Source organism: Schistocerca nitens, chromosome 5, assembly GCF_023898315.1.
Source record: "Schistocerca nitens isolate TAMUIC-IGC-003100 chromosome 5, iqSchNite1.1, whole genome shotgun sequence".
In the NCBI taxonomy this organism is placed as follows: Eukaryota; Metazoa; Arthropoda; class Insecta; order Orthoptera; family Acrididae; genus Schistocerca; species Schistocerca nitens.
Genome location: NC_064618.1, coordinates 236,020,195 through 236,041,306, shown reverse-complemented (window position 1 = coordinate 236,041,306; position 21,112 = coordinate 236,020,195). Strand labels below are relative to the sequence as shown.

At 44.3% G+C, this 21,112-nt stretch overlaps 1 protein-coding gene across 1 annotated transcript in view; it reads left to right on the top strand.

The window, feature by feature from the left end:
- The window catches only part of LOC126260360 (chondroitin sulfate proteoglycan 4), a 577,728-nt gene that overhangs the window by 478,577 nt on the left and 78,039 nt on the right, over positions 1-21,112 (top strand). The window contains exon 17 of the mRNA XM_049957687.1: positions 12,825-13,017. Coding sequence (XP_049813644.1) covers positions 12,825-13,017 — 193 coding nt within the window. The remainder of the gene's footprint in view (positions 1-12,824; positions 13,018-21,112) is intronic.

Sequence of the window (21,112 nt, the reverse complement as noted above, 5' to 3'; positions counted from 1 at the left end):
AGGACCATTCGCAACCGTCTCCATGAAGCTGGGCTACGGTCCCACACACCGTTAGGCCGTCTTCCGCTCACGCCCCAACATCGTGCAGCCCGCCTCCAGTGGTGTCGCGACAGGCGTGAATGGAGGGACGAATGGAGACGTGTCGTCTTCAGCGATGAGAGTCGCTTCTGCCTTGGTGCCAATGATGGTCGTCTGCGTGTTTGGCACCGTGCAGGTGAGCGCCACAATCAGGACTGCATACGACCGAGGCACACAGGGCCAACACCCGGCATCATGGTGTGGGGAGCGATCTCCTACACTGGCCGTACACCACTGGTGATCGTCGAGGGGACACTGAATAGTGCACGGTACATCCAAACCGTCATCGAACCCATCGTTCTACCATTCCTAGACCGGCAAGGGAACTTGCTGTTCCAACAGGACAATGCACGTCCGCATGTATCCCGTGCCACCCAACGTGCTCTAGAAGGTGTAAGTCAACTACCCTGGCCAGCAAGATCTCCGGATCTGTCCCCCATTGAGCATGTTTGGGACTGGATGAAGCGTCGTCTCACGCGGTCTGCACGTCCAGCACGAACGCTGGTCCAACTGAGGCGCCAGGTGGAAATGGCATGGCAAGCCGTTCCACAGGACTACATCCAGCATCTCTACGATCGTCTCCATGGGAGAATAGCAGCCTGCATTGCTGCGAAAGGTGGATATACACTGTACTAGTGCCGACATTGTGCATGCTCTGTTGCCTGTGTCTATGTGCCTGTGGTTCTGTCAGTGTGATCATGTGATGTATCTGACCCCAGGAATGTGTCAATAAAGTTTCCCCTTCCTGGGACAATGAATTCACGGTGTTCTTATTTCAATTTCCAGGAGTGTATTTATGATGCGTATATGCGGAATTTGACAAATGAAAACTTGTACCAATGGTAGGATTCGAACCTGGGTCTCCAGCTCACTATGTAGATTCGCTAACCATTACGACACCCTAGCTCAGTGACCTTGCACAACTATCTGGAGTATTCTATCAACCCTCCGTCTTCAGTCCTAATTCCCATTTGTGCCCCAGCCCAGTTGGTATTCCCTAAAATGGTCTCTGAGTAGGCGGAACATCAAAGAGCCTGAGATGTGAATGGGAAATAGGATTGAGGAGGGAGGCCGAGCAGTTCTGCAGGGTGGTTAATGCATCTGCCTAGTGAGCAGGAAATCTAGGTTTCGAATCCAGGCCTTGGTACAAATTTTCATTCGTTGCTTTAGTCTGCATACTTAGATCATAGATGCCTGAGACTTCCAAAAGTCTTTGGAACCATGTACTTTAATTTGATTAAAGCACCTATGCCTAGGTTTCAGGCAGGATTCCCCATTTCGATCGATGCTGAGGTGCTATTCCAAAACAGAACAGTCTTTGCAATGCTGTCCGAGTTTAGGGGGAATACCAAGTGGGCTGTGGCGTGAATGGAAATTCTGACTTAGGAGGGAGGCCTGCTAGGGAAGTTCAAGCAGTTCCGCAAAGCCACGGCGCCTGGATGCCTTAGTGGTTAGAGCATCTGCCTAGTGAGCAGGAGATCTGCGTTTCGAATTCCGGCCTTGGTACAAATCTTCATTTGTTGCTTCGGTTCTAATATAACAAATACTATCAAAATGATTTGAGTGTTGAAGCGGCAATTTGACTGTGAATTGATAAAAATAATACTGGCAGTACTTGTACTACTGCAGCTGCTGCCACTATTAGTGATAATAGTAATATTAATAATTATGACAATAATAACAATAATCGTTGTGTAGGATGTAAAAAGAATTTATAAGGGTACAAAAGAGATGTTTATGATATAGTGAGTTCAGAGGAAGGGGAATTTAAGGACAGGGTTTCAGGGAAGAATTGGTACTGGACCCGGCCGCGGTGACCGAGCGGTTCTAGGCGCTTCAGTCCGGAACTGCGCGACTGCTACGATCGCAGGTTCGAATCCTGCCTCGGGCATGGATGTGTGTGATGTCAAAGTAGTTCTAAGTTCTAGGGGACTGACGACCTCAGATCTTAAATCCCATAGTGCTCAGAGCCATTTGAACCATTTGAATATTGGGAAATGAGGCAGATGTGGTTCGAAAGGAGGATATACAAGGGTAATGAGTGCGTACAGTAAAAATTCTAATGTTTATTGTCGCTTTAATTCAGGGCCGTCCAATATACGGCCAACGGGCCATAATGTGGTCCCCGGCGACGGAGTATCCGCGCCGCCATTATCCAACGAAAGTGTTCATGACCAACAAAATGAACAGATGTCAGATTTTATAGAGAATGCCGGCAGCGGTGGTTTAGCGGTTCTAGGCGCTCAGTCAGGAACCGCGCGACTGCTACGGTCGCAGGTTCGAATCCTGCCTCGGGCATGGTTGTGTGTGATGTCCTTAGGTTGGTTAGGTTTAAGTAGTTCTAAGTTCTAGGGGACTTATGATCACAGATGTTGAGTCCCATAGTGCTCAGAGCCATTTGAACCATTTTTTATAGAGAATGAACCGTGGCTGAATGATTTGCCTTGTTTAGTTGACAAACTAAATACCTCGCCGACCTAAATTTAAAACTCGAAGGTAAAAATCATCTATGTGTAGAAATGTATGGATACATTGAAACATGTATTGAAAACAGCATCTTGTTCGAGAAACAGATAGAAAAGCAAGGCTGTCCAGCCATTAGGGGACGTTGTCTACGTGGCATCAAGAGACACTGCACTTCGACAAGTACCTCTCGTTGCTGCATAAATTAAGGAATCAGTCTGAAGAAAGATTCACAGATTTTAAAAATCAAAAGCCCGACATGAAAGTGTTCTAAAATCGTTTTCAAATTCAGACTGAAGACGTTATGTTACACGTACAGATGAAGTTGACTGAACTTAAAAATAGTGATATCCTGAAAATAGCCTGTCATAGTTGCCTGCAGACTGAACAGATAGAATTTTATAAAAAAATATATCAAACCCGATCAGTATACCTACCTATCCAAGTTAGCAGTTCAACAGATGTGCTTATTCGGAATCACATATATCTGCGAACACTTTTTTTCCACAAGTGACAAATGTGAAATTTAGAACGAGATAGTCGCTAACAGTTGGTCATCTTAGCGGAATTCACAGAATTTCGATAGTAAATATATTCCCTGATATCAAGGAACTACGCAAACAAAAAACATGTTTTTGGCTCATTGAGTTTCTGTTGTATTCGTTTCATTTTTCATAAATTTAAAGTTTTATATTCTAATGTAAATACATGTTGCCTGTCTACCTAGGTAACTTGTATTTTATCTATATTGGCTTAGTTCCTTTACAAAATCGTTTTCGGTCTCGCCCACCACATTAGTAAATGTTAATAATGTGGCCCACTTCGAATTTCGGTTGGACACCCTGGCTTTAGTAAATAGGTCATTAACTGTCTTCTGAAGCTGGAGACGTAATACATTCATTCAATTAAGCGATTTAACGAAGTAATGACTTGCGTATTGCTTAAGTAGCTTACAGTGATACAGATAATACAGGCTTTAACTGACAACAAACGATCTAACTGGCTATTCACAAAATCCATTTTCTGTGCCACCGTGTTCTCGGTACACTGTTGTGAGCCTATAAACTTGTTCCAAGTGCCATATTATTGAGGAGATGTTCCAAACATTCATTACTTGAGAGCGTATGTCCTTTGTGTAAAGCCGAGCTTCTCTCTGTAATTCCAAGTGCCATGCATCAAGGGCTACTTCATTTGGCCGACGCACGGATTGTTGTCATCTAAAACTTCGAACGCATTCCATGGAATTCCAGTGCACACATCTGACTTCTTTTGTTTTAAATACGCTGCTGAAGCCATCTGTTGTCAATGCATGTTTGTAAGATCTCCAAATGCTGTATGATCAAAGTGTTTCATACCCATCTGCCTCAAACAGCTATTAAAAATTCTTACTCTGAAACAAAAGACTGGAAAAATGCCAAGGTATTCCAACGAGGAAAGACCATGGCAGGTGTACCCCATACTTAAGCTTATCTAAAGGACCTGTCGTGTTTACCAGTTGCAAAAGAGAAAGACCTGTTGACGATGATGCCAGGTTGTTTTACGATCAACTTTGTGACATCTGATCCCAGTAATGTAGGTGTGTAAGAAACAGAAGTAAAATACTGAGAGATTTTTTTCCTTGAATTGGAAGTTGTTATTGTTTGGAAAATACTGAAAAGAATGAGAAGTGCTTCTTCTTGACTATATTTCTATTAGTTTAAACAATACCGCTCTATTTCTTTACTTGTTTTATCAGAAATAAAACGACTGCTTGAATATTAATGGCTCTTGAAAAAAAATCTTCCTCATTGGCACCTAGAACCATTCAGTTCCCAGGCACAGTGCCTAGAATGTTCTTAATAAATTATTTACTATATAATTCGTCTCACTATATTTTGCTATGTTGAGGTAAGCCGCATAAGTCTATAGTATTTGAATAGCTTTCTCAATTTTTTGGATACAAATTAGTTATGTACAAACAGAGATACATTGTTTTATTCACTTGAGAAATTTAAATTTTGGGACGTTGGACATTGGATATTTCCACTCATTGGTTAAATAATCACAGAAATGTATCTTTCATCTTTGCAACTGTTCTTTCTCCAAAAATTTCAAGCTTCACTTTGCTTAAAAAAAAGCCGTGTGTTCCGACATATAACGATTTTTTTCACATTGGAAAGTCAGGTATAGTTACCGTTAAAGCAGTGCCAATGAATAAACTTAACATAGTCACGAGATTTGCGCAATTACATCCCTGTTATTCCGAAAGAAACCTCGGTACGTCTGTATCGCGTGGGCATTGCTGAGCAACTGAATCTCATTCAAATATTACACTCAGTACATGGACATTATGAACAAGGAGGTGTCTCATAAAACAGCTGTTGTTCCATATCTATCGATACCTCAAGGCTCAATGTGCAGGCACACTAAAGAACAGGCTTAAAGTTCCAGAAGATAGTAAATAATATAATATGTGAGGATACAGGATTCTCACAGTCTGCCTAGAGCATAGTAGGCTGGTTATTGTGATTATTCAGATTCTGCATGACATTGAAAAATACACTCCTAAACTCACCGATTCCATGATGACGCAATGAGTAAATCCATAGAGGCTACTAACCTACAAAGTCATCTGCGTTACACTCAATGATCTATTCTGAACTCCTGAACATTTCTGACTCATGCATCCTACATTCCTTAGTCTGAAACTGCAGCGCAAAAGGTCTTGCTACCCTCCCCTAATCTCCACTCAAATAGTGAAAGAAATAACAATGTGTCTTCTTTGAACTTTTGAAAATTTGTGGTGAGGTCTTATGGGACCAAACTGGTGAGGTCATTGGTCCCTAAGCTTACGCATTACTTAATCAACTTAAACTAAGGACAACACACGAGAACTCCAGCCTCCGATGGGGGGGGGGAGCCATGCGGACCATGACAAGGTGCCACAGACCACGCGCCTACTCCGCATGGTGTATCTTCTTGTATTTTTTTCCCTTTTATTGTTATTTCACTCCCCAAAATGTGGCGGGCTGGCTGTGGCACAATACGCCGCTCTTCAACCAAGAGAGTTACAGAAAAAGATAGTCAAATGAGAAAAGAACACATAACTTAGAATGATATAAATTGATGGGTAAACAAGAACGAAAATAGATGAGTATAAATGGTAGATTTAGAAACAACATAGACGAGAGCCACACACATACATGCGGAGAATAAGCACTGTGAGTCGACATGAAAACTAAGAAACATCACAGTGGGAACACAAATGAATGATGCTGGCGACACTGTTGGTGCTGGTGGAACGTAGCACTGCACATGGCACTAGAGAAACACTGACACCACAGAGAGACCGTTAAAAATCACTGCATCGAATGGGACCTACCACCAGGTGAAGGGAGGGGGTGGTGGGAAGAAAGGGTAGGGGGAATGCAGGAGGTGTGCGGTGGAGGGAAGAAGGAAAGAAGCTGGAAGCCCAGGGGGGGGGGTGAAAAGGAGAAAGAGGGTGGTCGGCATAGGAAAAGGACAAAGAAGAGATGGGGGAGGGGGAGGGAGAGAGGGGCCCCTGAGGGGGCAGGGGGAAGTAGGAGGGATTAGATCTGGGTATCTTCTTGTATTTTTTTTCCTTTATTGAATTTCAATTCCCCCCGAAGGGAGCGGGCTGGCAGCAGCTTAGTACGCTGCTCTGCAGCCTACAGGCTTTTTAAAACGTAAGAAGAAGATAAGGAACAATAAAAGCAGGCGATAAAACGGTGACTTAAATTGTAAAACGGCAGAAAATTGTGGAAAGTTAAAACATAAAGCAAAGAGTTGGCAATGCTAATAAAATACACAGGAAGCAGACAGGTAACATAGTAGACAGACAACTAAAAACATGGCGACAGTCTGGTTTCTGTTTGCAAGAGATATAAAAATCACACCCAGCGACAGTATGATGTCCGTTCGCAACACTTCGGAAAAGACACACAACACTGAACACTCACTGTAAACACTGCACTAAAATGTCGGCACAAAGATGACACACTATAGCCAAGGGCAGATGGGTGGGGGGGGTCTTCTTGTTTTTGTGTTCTGCCTTTTATACATATGTAGACTAAATTCCATCTGCAGTATCTGTCTGCATCTTCGGGCTAATCTCAGAAACTACAGTACAGATTTTGATGCGATTTTCACTGACAGATAGACTGATTCACAAGGAAGATTTTTGCATATAACTCATAAATATTTTGTGCAAATTCGCTGAACTATGATGAATTTAACTGCCCACCGCTGTGGAAACGATGCGGCTACCATCTATCGGTGAATGGCAGAACTCCTTGGGGTCATATAAGGTGTGCTAGGCCGGTGAGAACTGACACTGCAGAGGGGCCGGAGCGTTCTGCAGCCGACTTCGTAAACCACCTGCGATGTAGGACGTTTCAGATGTTAAGATGATAAGGACAGTTTCTTTTGGTGTAGAATTATTTTTTAGGGGATGTGAAGGGAAGCGGGGGAAAGATCAGAGAGAAAATGTAGCTCACACCGTCTCGCACTACAGTGATGACAGTACGTTCCTAACGTTGTTCTCTGAATTTTAATCTCTACACAATAGCCCGTAAAGCAAGACAAGTAGATTTTTGATGACACTCTTAGAAAGCTGGGGCAGGTCATTAGAGTCATATAAAAATTACGTCACTGAATCACAGAAACAGGCTATATCGTAGCTAACAGCCGGGCTTACTACACTGACTGTGGCGCTCTCACGTTGTCGGCTCCATAGTGCACACGTCCGTTCATTGTGGTGCCTCCAAGCTACCTGACTGTGCTGAACAGTGCTCCAGATAGGAAGGAGCACATAAACATATTTACAAATTCCCCATCAGGGCGGGTGTTACACTGAACAGTTATAAAGACGAAGTTTGCCCTCACTATGAGTGGTAAACGTATCTAGTGACAAATTTAAATACCCTGTCGAACAGAAAAGAGATGAGACTGCTTACTTTAATACGAAATTATTTGTCGAGGCATATTTCTGGGCAGCTTTTCTTCACCTGAATCTATCTCCTGAAGTGATGAAATTTAGTTAAAATATAATTAATGTTAGGAGTATAATTAAGGCTAATTAAATTAATTGGTTATGAACTAATAGCACTTTAGGATACGACATTAATCTCCGTATTCATAAGGCCATGTCCAGACTGACTGACAGACTGATCATCGCCCAGCCCAAACCACCAAGGATAGAAACTTAAAATTTGGGAAGGCGTGGATCTTACACAGTAGGCATCTTTTAAGAAGGGAGTTTTCGAAATTCCATCCCTAATGGATGAAACAGGGGACGCAGGGCGGTTTGGAAAAATTTCGTTATTTAGGCAGTTTTCAAGATAAACCAACGGAAACTGGTATTTCGTTTCTCGCTCAGAAATAATGGTATTTCGTCTCTCGCTCCGAAATAAAGAAATACGTGTTTCAGGGTTTTTCGAAATTTAACCCTATGGGGATGAAAAAGTGGGCGAAAGCTTTCTTTGAAAGTACAATATTGTTAAAGAACTATTAGACTATTTTTAAAGCTACATCTATGAACGTTGGTATTTCTCTCCTCGGTAATAAATATAAAAAAAGTACGAGTTTCAATATTTCTGAAAATTAAATTTCTAAGGGACTGCAATAGAAGATGAAAATTTTAAGAAAATATTTCGTGACATAAAAAAATTTTTAAAGCTAAATTTATGAAAACTGGTGGTTCACTTAGATATAAAGAAATACACAAGCAGCGACATGGTCGCGAATTTAACAGTGATCCGAATATAGAATAAATTTCCTTTACTTCATGTCCATGGTCACATTTTTTTTTTTTTTTCATCAGACTACCTTTTTCGGTCTAGAATGACCATCTTCAGATCTGTTTTATAAAAACATGTGAGAATATACTGGAGCCATAGTTGCATCGGCAAATGTTAAACACAAAATCACCGCCTGCATCGTCAAATGCATATAAATAACAGCATATGCAAAGCTAACAAGATGATACTTGCGTATGTTGTTATTTATATATATTTGACGATGCTGGCGCTGATTTTCTGTTTAAGATTTCACAATTCCACTATGTCTCCAGTATATTAGGACATGTTTTTATAAAACAGATCTGAAGATGGTCATTATAGACAGAAAACGGTAGTCTGATGACAAAAAATTTGTGACACCCACTGCCAGCTTTTCTAGTGGTCCCTGTGCGTGTTTTGTGGCTTCAGGGAAAACTGGACGTATGCATGCGGCTACTAGCTACAACTCGTATTAGCAGTCATCACTTACGCACACAAGCAAAATCTTGCGTAACTTTACAGAAAATGGTGGAATGCCTTATTTCACACCTAGAAGTGAGCTGTTTTTCATTAAGGATAATATCGAAGTGTCCCAAACTGGGAGAACCTCTCCGCCAACGTTTCTGTAATCTGTGGGTGTGTCCATACAACTGACTGGCCAACTCGAATTCTTCTTCTCGCCAGTTGTATTATTTACCAGTACCTTCCGTAGCACCTTCTCCCATACCAAAAAACATTCTCTCTCTCTGGGTGTTGTGTGGTGTCCTTAGGTTAGTTAGGTTTAAGTAGTTCTAAGTTTGAGCCCATTCTCTCTCTCTCTCTCTCTCTCTCTCTCTCACACACACACACACACACACACACACACACACACACACTATTCCGAGTTACATTTTCTTCGATACCTGCAAACATCCTGTTGATTTTGTATGTCCATTCTTTTGATTGAAGGTTTGAGGGACTTTGACCGTTCACTTACGTAATAAAATGGAACACCTATATCCGTTCTTTCGACGATTTTATAATATGGCTACCAGTTTCCGTCATTCAATACACCATTTCGTATACACGATTCTGTTAGTGGCCAACATCTATGAACTGGTTTTCGCAGACTGTAAAAACGATGTTGTGCCTCCAACCATCAACTTTATAGTTAATGGTTAGAGACATAATGCAAGTTGGTAGGCGTGTTTCTGCACCTGAAATATGATGGCTGTTCAAATTTCGTGCCAGTTGCATAAGAGTGGCGCTAGTGTACCAGTATGAGCATACAAATAGGTTTGCTTTAAATGAACTCTGTAACAGTGGTGAGCGTTAGTTACCTTTGAGATTGCACGTCGTGAGTTGATTTTAGTGACGAACGCCTTTAAGGGGCTCCGGAAAGGCTCAAAATCATGAAAAGTTCAATTTTTACTTTTTGCGTTTTCTGAATCTGCAGACTATTACCTTTTAACAGATATATAATTTATTCAATTCCGAAGACAACAACTATTTTTAAATTTTTTTTTTTTTGAAATGTGTTCTACATGGGCGTGACCCATTGTGGCGCTGTTAAACTGCTGTCAAATGGTGTTATTATGCAATATTATGCAATAATGGAGGTGATGAAACCTATTTTCAGAGACTTAGCAGCACCTGAACTGTTGAAAAAGTGTATTCACGGAAAAACTCAAAACCCCAATGAAAGTGTAAATAGTGTTATATGGTCGAGAATCCCCAAGACTGTATTTGTTGGAATAGAAACACTTCACTTTGGTGTGTATGATGCTGTTGCGACTTTCAATGACGGCAACATTGTAAGGTGCAAGGTATTTAGAAATATGGGAATGAAGATAGGTTCTAACATGGTACGAGCGATGCTTGCTTTAGACAAGGAACGCCTTCGGGCTGCAGACAGGGCTGTAAAGAGTCTAGAAATACAAGCAAGAGTAAACAGGAGGAGGAACAAGAGGAAGCTGGAGGTGGAGTTTGCAGAGGATGAAGATAATCCATCCTATGGACCTGGAATGCACTAAAAAGTTAATCCAATCTTTGTCGCTCGATTCCCAAAACTTTTATTTTCTCATACTAATTACATGTTTTCTAAGGATCTTCCAAACATATTTGTTTCAAACTTTCAGTAAATGTTACACAGTACCTTCTGCATAATTTAACACAGCCTTTTTCCAAAAAACTGTATATTTTTGAATATATAAATAAAAAATTGCAAAAAAATGTGAATTTTCATTACAATTGAAAAAAAATCATCTTTAATAACTGAACTAAAATTTTGTAAAATCCCTGTGTTAAGTTGTAGCCCATATTCCAATAAATAATCTGTAAAAAGTTCAACTTCCTACCTCAAATACTTTGTGAGGAAAGATGTAATTTATAAGCGTTATTTTAACATTGCAAGTATAGGACGTTCCGGAGCCCCTTAAGGCGACCGAGGCACCATTTCCAACACCTCACTGAGTTCCATTGGGCTACGAGAAGCTGTATGTTCCTCCTACGATACTCCAGAAAGACTAGGCAAGAATGTGGCCACTACACATGACTGCTGGCAGCGGTGGTCACAAGAATGTACGGTCTTAAGAAGACCGAGCTCCTCACAGCCACGTGCTAATACTGGGAGTCAACACCATCGTGTTCAGCGTATAGCTATGGCGCATCGTACTACGTCTGCGGCAGCAATTTCAGCAGCAGTTAGCGCTACAGCCAGACAACAGGCCGTTACAAATCGGTTACTTCAGGGATAGATCCGAGCCAGGCGCCCTGTAGCGCGCATACAGCTGAACCCAAACTACAGCCAATTGCAAGTTTAGTGGTAACAAGCTAGAGCTCACTGGAGGGCAGGGCGGAGGTCTCTGTGTTTTCTGATGAAAGCTGTTTCTGCCTCCGGGCCAGTGATGGCCATTTCTAGTTAGGACGAGGCCTGTTGAGGGCGTCCAACCAACCTTACTTCGTCCTGGACCTACACCTGGAGTTAAGAGTCTGTGGTGCGATTTCGTATGACGACAGAAGCATTCTCGCGGCTATCCCACGCACCCTGACTGGAAATTAACGTCAGTCGACCTGTTGTGCTGCCGTTCCTGAACAGCATTCTACGGGATGTTTTTCAACAGGATAAGGCTCGCCTAAATGACGTTGTTGTAACACAACATGTTGCAATCCAACATTTGTCGACATGTTGCCTTGGCCTGTCAGAGCACCGCATCTGTCTGCAGTCGAACACCACTCCAGCGTCATCAACAACCAGTGTTAACTGTCCCTTTACTAACCGACGAACTGAAACCGGCACGGAACTCCAGCCCACAAACTGACGTCTCGCAACTCTACAGCCCAATCAATGGATGTTTGAATGTCTCGTTAGCGGGATGAAAGCAGAGCTCACCATCTGCAGCATCGTCGACAGCACTGACTGCGGACGTTTGGTACAGAGTCGAGTGGAGGGTCTGAATCAGAGGCTGAGACGGTTCAGCGACCGTGTAGGCTGCAGATTCCTCGACTTGCGCCATAGGGTGGTGGGGTTTCGGGTTCCGCTGGATAGGTCAGGAGTCCACTACACACAGCAGGCGGCTACACGGGTAGAAGGGGTTGTGTGGCGTGGACTGGGCGGTTTTTTCTAGGTTAGATGGCCTCGGGCAAGTACAGAAAGGGCAACAGCCTCAAAGGGTGCGGGGCAAAGTGAGGACATGCGGGGACCAAGCAGCAAAAAATGGCTCTGAGCACTATGGGACTCAACATCTGAGGTCATCAGTCCCCTAGAACTTACTTAAACCTAACTAACCTAAGGACATGACACACATCCATGCCCGAGGCAGGATTCGAACCTGCGACCGTAGCGGTCGCGCAGTTCCAGACTGAAGCGCCTAGAACCGCTCGGCCACAACGGCCGGCACCAAGCAGCAATCGGTATTGTAATTGTAAACTGTTGAAGCTGCGTTGGTAAAGTACCGGAACTTCAAGCGCTGATAGAAAGCGCCGAAGCTGAAATCGTTATAGGTACGGAAAGCTGGGTGAAGCCAGAGATAAATTCTGCCGAAATTTGTACAAAGGCACAGACGGTGTTCAGAAAGGATAGATTGCATGCAACCGGTGGTAGCGTGTTTGTCGCTGTTAATAGTAGTTTATCCTGTAGTGAAACAGAAGTGGATAGTTAGATGTAGATTACTTTCAGCATTGTAGCAGTGACATCGATTATTAATGTACCAGCATTTCACATTTCCAAAGGCTTATCTCGCGCTTACATTAAGCTGTGAACATGCAATCTTAATCACTTACACATGTCACCTACACAAACGTAGTCCCGAAATTTCAATAGTTAATTAGAGTTTGGTGTTGCGACTGTATGAACTTGGATGGTCTTACACGAACCACTCGCTGTGAGTAATAATATAGCTTTTATTAATTCCGAGTAGAGTGTCGTAGTCAATTACCTCATAGAAAAGAAAATTAACGAGAATGTAGTTCGGATTTGTAAGTTTTGGCGGTGGGTGCATAGGACTGACCTGTGGGTGTGTGTTCCAGTACGAGCACGACGGCAGCGAGACGCTGAGCGACGACCTGGTGGTGGTGGGCGTGGCCGGAGAGAAGCGCAGCGAGCCCGCCACGGTGCGCGTACACGTGGCGCCCGTCAACGACGAGCCGCCCACGCTCGTCAACAACACCGGGCTCGTCGTGTGGGACGGCGCCTCCGCCGTCATCACGCCCGCTCACCTCGGTGAGTTCCCTCTGACCGTGGCCCGGTGATGTCGATCTGTGGAGCGAGCACTCTGGTGCGCGGAACAGGTACATTGTATCCTGGGTCACGTGATTCTCGTGTGGCACACCGTTTGGCCTTAACCTGTCTGCTGATGGTGAACGCCATTACCTCGCTATTGGACAAACAAGACAACCACATCCGTCCCCCCGAAGTACAGTCGACTTTGTACACGTGTTTCATAGGTATTACTAACAGGTCGCATTTTACATCTGGAATGAACTGAAGGCAGCATTTACAACCAGATAGCTGGATAAGGGTCCACATTAAAGGCTCGCACCACAAACATTTAAAACAATGACTCCCTGTGGGTGCTGGCTTTCACGGTGAATTTCCTTGATGAAATCTTCTCTGATTAACAGCCAGTCATGGTGCACTGTGGTCGCTACGTTTCGACGAGTTTCCTACTCGTCATCTTCAGTCGAAGTGTCATGTTCATGTTCAGTTTTCCATCACAAAACATAGGTTCAGCCTAGTGTCTATGGATACCAAATACGGTTTGCAATGAAACTGACGTAAGGCTGTGCTGAAATGAGTACGAGGACATTTCACTAGACTGCAACAAGTGTCACAGCTAGCACATCGCTCTTTTTTTATGTAAGAATAGAGAATTACCACAATTTCTTAGATTTTTTTTTACTTTCCTTGATAATATTTTTTAGTCTGTTTTAACAGAATTTGCTGCTGGGGCATTTTGAAACGGTTTCACAATGCGCCAAATAGAACGTGTATAGAAAATCATCGCATTAGCAGCTACGATATGCAGCTTTAAGTTTCTACATTACTTTTAATGGATTTTCTTTCTATTTTTGTAAAAGGCAACCCAGCAGTAACATTCCACAGTTTACTCTATTTGTTTGGCGCATTTTATGTAGAAGTGTCCAGTACATCAAAGAATAAATGTCACGTAGTAAATTCGTAGTATTAAATAAGGGTAAATCAATGCCAACTAACTCCTGTACACACACACACACACACACACACACACACATACACACACAGATTAATTGTTTTTTTCTGGTACCACAATTTTAATTCGTTCATCCCTAGGAAAAATAAATTACTTCTTCTTCCTTTTCTTGTGCATTCGTCCCGCATCACCGCAGGGTCGGCATTGTTATGTACAGGTTTGGCATGGTTAGATTAAAGGATTTCCTTCCTGTCGCCATCCCCTTAACCGCTTGGACAGAATACGTGTACCCTAACTGTCCACGAGTAGTGTTACTTACGTGGAACTGAGCTAAAGTGTTCTGAATGTTTGCGAATCTTGTAACAGTGGCGTGACTTGGGTACAAGCCCAGAATTCATCTAGGGGAATGTGGAAAACCGCCTGAAAACCACATACAGTCCAGCTGGTACAATGGCCCTTTTTGTTACTCCATCGGGTGAACCTTGCCATCTCCCTGTCCCGGAAGCGTCACATTAACACTCACGGCTATACGGATGAGTAGGCAAATCGCAATTTTATTAATACCACTCAGTTAATCTCTGCGCTATGGTATACCCTCCCCCCCCCCTCCTGTCCCTGTTCTGACTCGTTAAAAAATGTTTTAGGAATATTCAGGAAATAACTCATGTAAGTCATTCCCTCACGCGCTCACATGAGTGTTCGGTTTCTAACAGGTACCTTCTATGTCACTCGCTCTTCAAGTGGTCTCATTGGGGAAACTACTGCCCTATTAGTATATGTACTTTAGTCAGGCGACTGATGACAGAAAAAATGTCCCTCTCATAAGCTGCGTTTTAACTCCGACTGCCCATGAGTAATTGCGTCAACAAAATAGAAGTAAGAAAGGCATAATAGAGGTGATCTCGGTTCAGAATGATAGCGACGGTCGTATGATGTGTTGTGAATTTAAATGGTAAGATCTCAGGCGGCTGGCACCTTTGGAGACACTTAATACTAATTTACTATACCATGGCCTCCTTTCACATCGGATGCTTGTGACATACCGATTGTAGACATGACTTACCTCTCTAAAAAAAGGATTAAATGGTAGTCGCACTAGCGCCAAAGTAGCAACGACAACAGCTAGAAAAGATCATGCACTTACCATCAGATATACACACACCAAAAAAAGGTTTGCATCACCTCGGTTCCAAGAGTTCCGGAACCTGTACAGAAAAGTTGCAGTAGAGATCAACATAAACATCATTTCCTACCTGAAAACCACACATTCCATGTTGTACCACCATACAGTGAGACCTTCAGAGGTGGTGGTCCAGACTGCAGTACACAGCGGTACCTCTAATACCCAGTAGCACGTCCTCTGGCATTGATGCATGCCTGTATTCGTCGTGGCATAATATCCACAACTTGATGAAGGCACTGTTGGTCCAGACTGTCCCACTCCTCAACGGCGATTCGGTGTAGATCCCTCCAAGTGGTTGGTGGGTCATGTCGTCCATAAACAGCCCTTTTCAATCTATCCCAGGCATGTTCGATAGGGCTCATATCTTGAGAACATGCGGGCCAATGCGATGTCGTTATCCTGCAGGAAGTCATTCACAAGATCTGCACACGATGAGGGAGAGAATTGGCTTCCATGAAGACGAATGCCTCGCCAAATGCTCACTATATGGTTGCACTATCGGTCGGAGGATGGCATTCACGTATCGTACAGCCGGTACGGCGCCTTCCAAGACCACCAGCGGCATACGTCGGCCCTACGTAAAGCCACCCCAAAACTACAGGGAACCTCCACCTTGCTCCACTCGCTGGACAGTGTGTCTAAAGCGTTCAGCCTGACAGGTTTGCCTCCAAAACGTCTCCGACGATTGTCTGATTGAAGGCATATGCGACACTCATCTTTGAAGAGCATGTTGTTGAGCCCATCTGTACCGCGCTGCATGGTGTCACGGTTGTAAAGATGGTCCTCGCCATGGACGTCGGGAGTGAAGTTGCGGATCATGCAGCCTCCTAAGTTCAGTTTGAGCCGTAACACGACGTCAAGTGGCTGCACGAAAAGCATTATTCAGCATTGTGACGTTGCTGTCAAGGTTCCTCCGAGCCATAATCCGTAGGTAGCGGTCATCCACTGCAGTAGCACCTCTTTGGCGGCCTGAGCGAGGCATGTCATCGACAGTTTCTGTCTCTCTCTGTATCTCCTCCACGTCCGAACAACATCGCTTTGGTTCACTCCGAGACGCCTGGACACTTCCCTTGTTGAGAGCCCTTCTTGACACAAAGTAACAATGCGGCCGCGATCGATTCGCGGTATTGACCGTCTAGGCATGGTTGAACTACAGACAACACGAGTTGTGTATTTCCTTCCTGGTCGAATGACTGGAACTGATCGACTGTCGGATCCCCTAATACGCGCTGCTCATGCACGGTTGTTTACATCTTTGGGTGGGTTTAGTGACATCTCTAAATAGTCAAAGGGACTGTGTCTGTGATATAATATCCACAGTCAACGTCTATCTTCAGGAGTTCTGGGAACTGTCGTGATGCAAAACGTTTTTTGATGTATGTATAATTAAATATAAAAGCTTTATGAAAGGAAACTGATAGCGTCATTTATACGCCTGAAATTATCAGAACCTTTTCATAAATGTCATATTACAAACACGCTCCTCGCCAGGCTGTGAAGGACCAAGGGTGTCTATTGCCCGCCGTGTCATCCTCTTCCCCGCGGGGTCATGCGGATGCGGTATCGTGTTGTCAGCACACAGTTCTCCAGGCCGTTTTGCAGACTTTCCAGACCGTGGAGCCTCTACTGATCAGTCAGGTAGCTCAGGTGGCATCACGAAGCCAAGAGCTTCCCGTACCAGTCCTCTCACGAACGGAAAATCTTTGGCAGTACCGGGAATCGAAACCGGGTCCTCCGCATGGCAGTCGCCTACGCTGACATTTAGTTTCGCAGACGGACAAATATAAAATTATACGCTTCACAAAACATAGAAAAGTAGTACTGTATGACTAAAACATCAGTGAGTCACTATTAGAATCATTAGACTTTTATAAATACATAGGTGTAACAGTTTGTAGGGATATGAAACCGAATGACCACATCGCCTCAGCTGTACGTAATAGAGACGGCAGACATCGTATGGGTGGCAGGATACTTGAAAAATGTTGTCAGTCTACATACAAGAGAGACTGTTTACAAAGTACCTTTGGGTCCCGTCTTTTAGTATGTGGCACACATTCCAGGTAAGACTAACAGGATGTACAGAACGTATACAAGGAAGGACGACAGGAATGGGCGCAGGTTTGTTTGCTTACGGAAGAACTTACGGCATGTGTTGAATAACCTCAACTGATACACGCTTCAAAATAGACGTAAGTTATCCTGCGAAAGCATACTTACCAAGTTTCAATTAGAAATATTAAGTGAAGAATCCGGAGTCATTCTTCGTCCACCACATATCACTCCGATAAGAACCGTGAAGAGAAGATAGACTAATTAACGCACCCAGAGAAGCGCGTAATCAGTTATTTCTCCGTCTTCCATGCGCTACTGGAACGGGAAGATATTCGAGCGGGACTTCTGCCATGAACTTCACAATGATTTACCGTATACGTCTGTGGATGTAGATGTAGATCGTCTTCGGGTTTCTGGATCCCATCCCTCTACTACCTTGAACACTAAATTTTATTTATTTCGTACGTGTATTACCCCCCCATGAACCATGGACCTTGCCGTTGATGGGGAGGCTTGCGTGCCTCAGCGATACAGATAGCCGTACCGTAGGTACAACCACAACGGAGGGGTTTCTGTTGAGAGGCCAGACAAATGTGTGGTTCCTGAAGAGGGGCAGCAGTCTTTTCAGTAGTTGCAAGGGCAACAGTCTGGATGATTGACTGATCTGGCCTTGTAACAATAACCAAGGCGGAAATACGGCCGTAATTTTTCCCGAGGGCATGCAGCTTTACTGTATGATTAAATGATGATGGCGTCCTCTTCCGGAGGTAAAATAGTCCCCCATTCGGATCTCCGGGCGGGGACTACTCAAGAGGATGTCGCTATCAGGAGAAAGAAAACTGGCGTTCTACGGATCGGAGCGTGGAATGTCAGATCCCTTAATCGGGCAGGTAGGTTAGAAAATTTAACAAGGGAAATGGATAGGTTAAAGTTAGATATAGCGGGAATTAGTGAAGTTCGGTGGCAGGAGGAACAAGACTTCTGGTCAGGTGACTACAGGGTTATAAACACAAAATCAAATAGGGGTAATGCAGGAGTAGGTTTAATAATGAATAGGAATATAGGAATGCAGGTAAGCTACTACAAACAGCAAAGTAAACGCATTATTGTGGCCAAGATAGAAACGAAGCCCATACCTACTACAGTAGTACAAGTTTATTAGCCAACTAGCTCTGCAGATGACGAAGAAATTGAAGAAATGTATGATGAAATAAAAGAAATTATTCAGATAGTGAAGGGAGACGAAAATTTAATAGTCATGGGTGATTGGAATTCGAGTGTAGGAAAAGGGAGAGAAGGAAACGTAGTAGGTGAATATGGATTGGGGCTAACAAATGAAAGAGGAAGCCGCCTGGTAGAATTTTGCACAGAGCACAACTTAATCATAGCTAACACTTGGTTTAAGAATCATGAAAGAAGGTTGTATACATGGAAGAACCCTGGAGATACTAAAAGGTATCAGATAGATTATATAATGGTAAGACAGAGATTTAGGAACCAGGTTTTAAATTGTAAGACATTTCCAGGGGCAGATGTAGACTCTGACCACAATCTATTGGTTATGAACTGTAGATTAAAACTGAAGAAAGTACAAAAAGGTGGGAATTTAAGGAGATGGGACCTGGATAAACTGAAAGAACCAGAGGTTGTAGAGAGTTTCAGGGAGAGCATAAGGGAACAATTGACAGGAATGGGGGAAAGAAATACAGTAGAAGAAGAGGGATGAAGTAGTGAAGGCAGCAGAGGATCAAGTAGGTAAAAAGACGAGGGCTAGTAGAAATCCTTGGGTAACAGAAGAAATACTGAATTTAAATGATGATAGGAGAAAATATAAAAATGCAGTAAATGAAGCAGGCAAACAGGAATACAAACGTCTGAAAAATGAGATCGATAGGAAGTGCAAAATGGCTATGCAGGGATGTTTAGAGGACAAATGTAAGGATGTAGAGGCTTATCTCACTAGGGGTAAGATAGATACTGCCTACAGGAAAATTAAAGAGACCTTTGGAGATAAGAGAACCACTTGTATGAACATCAAAAGCTCAGATGGAAACCCAGTTCTAAGCAAGGAAGGGAAAGCAGAAAGGTGGAAGGAGTATATAGAGGGTCTATACCTGGGCGATGTTCTTGAGGACAATATTATGGAAATGGAAGAGCAGGTAGATGAAGATGAAATGGGAGATATGATACTGCTTGAAGAGTTTGACAGAGCACTGAAAGACCTTAGTCGAAACAAGGCCCCCGGAGTAGACAACATTCCATTGGAACTACTGACGGCCTTGGGAGAGCCAGTCCTGACAAAACTCTACCATCTGGTGAGCAAGATGTATGAAACAGGCGAAATACCCTCAGACTTCAAGAAGAATATAATAATTCCAATCCCAAAGAAAGCAGGTGTTGACAGCTTCAAAATACTAACACGAATTCTTTACAGACGAATGGAAAAACTACACTCCTGGAAATTGAAATAAGAACACCATGAATTCATTGTCCCAGGAAGGGGAAACTTTATTGACACATTCCTGGGGTCAGATACATCACATGATCACACTGACAGAACCACAGGCACATAGACACAGGCAACAGAGCATGCACAATGTCGGCACTAGTACAGTGTATATCCACCTTTCGCAGCAATGCAGGCTGCTATTCTCCCATGGAGACGATCGTAGAGATGCTGGATGTAGTCCTGTGGAACGGCTTGCCATGCCATTTCCACCTGGCGCCTCAGTTGGACCAGCGTTCGTGCTGGACGTGCAGACCGCGTGAGACGACGCTTCATCCAGTCCCAAACATGCTCAATGGGGGACAGATCCGGAGATCTTGCTGGCCAGGGTAGTTGACTTACACCTTCTAGAGCACGTTGGGTGGCACGGGATACATGCGGACGTGCATTGTCCTGTTGGAACAGCAAGTTCCCTTGCCGGTCTAGGAATGGTAGAACGATGGGTTCGATGACGGTTTGGATGTACCGTGCACTATTCAGTGTCCCCTCGACGATCACCAGTGGTGTACGGCCAGTGTAGGAGATCGCTCCCCACACCATGATGCCGGGTGTTGGCCCTGTGTGCCTCGGTCGTATGCAGTCCTGATTGTGGCGCTCACCTGCACGGCGCCAAACACGTATACGACCATCATTGGCACCAAGGCAGAAGCGACTCTCATCGCTGAAGACGACACGTCTCCATTCGTCCCTCCATTCACGCCTGTCGCGACACCACTGGAGGCGGGCTGCACGATGTTGGGGCGTGAGCGGAAGACGGCCTAACGGTGTGCGGGACCGTAGCCCAGCTTCATGGAGACGGTTGCGAATGGTCCTCGCCGATACCCCAGGAGCAACAGTGTCCCTAATTTGCTGGGAAGTGGCGGTGCGGTCCCCTACGGCACTGCGTAGGATCCTACGGTCTTGGCGTGCATCCGTGCGTCGCTGCGGTCCGGTCCCAGGTCGACGGGCACGTGCACCTTCCGCCGACCACTGGCGACAACATCGATGTACTGTGGAAACCTCCCGCCCCACGTGTTGAGCAATTCGGCGGTACGTCCACCCGGCCTCCCGCATGCCCACTATACGCCCTCGCTCAAAGTCCGTCAACTGCACATACGGTTCACGTCCACGCTGTCGCGGCATGCTACCAGTGTTAAAGACTGCGATGGAGCTCCGTATGCCACGGCAAACTGGCTGACACTGACGGCGGCGGTGCACAAATGCTGCGCAGCTAGCGCCATTCGACGGCCAACACCGCGGTTCCTGGTGTGTCCGCTGTGCCGTGCGTGTGATCATTGCTTGTACAGCCCTCTCGCAGTGTCCGGAGCAAGTATGGTGGGTCTGACACACCGGTGTCAATGTGTTCTTTTTTCCATTTCCAGGAGTGTAGTAGAAGCCGACCTCGGGGAAATCATTTTGGATT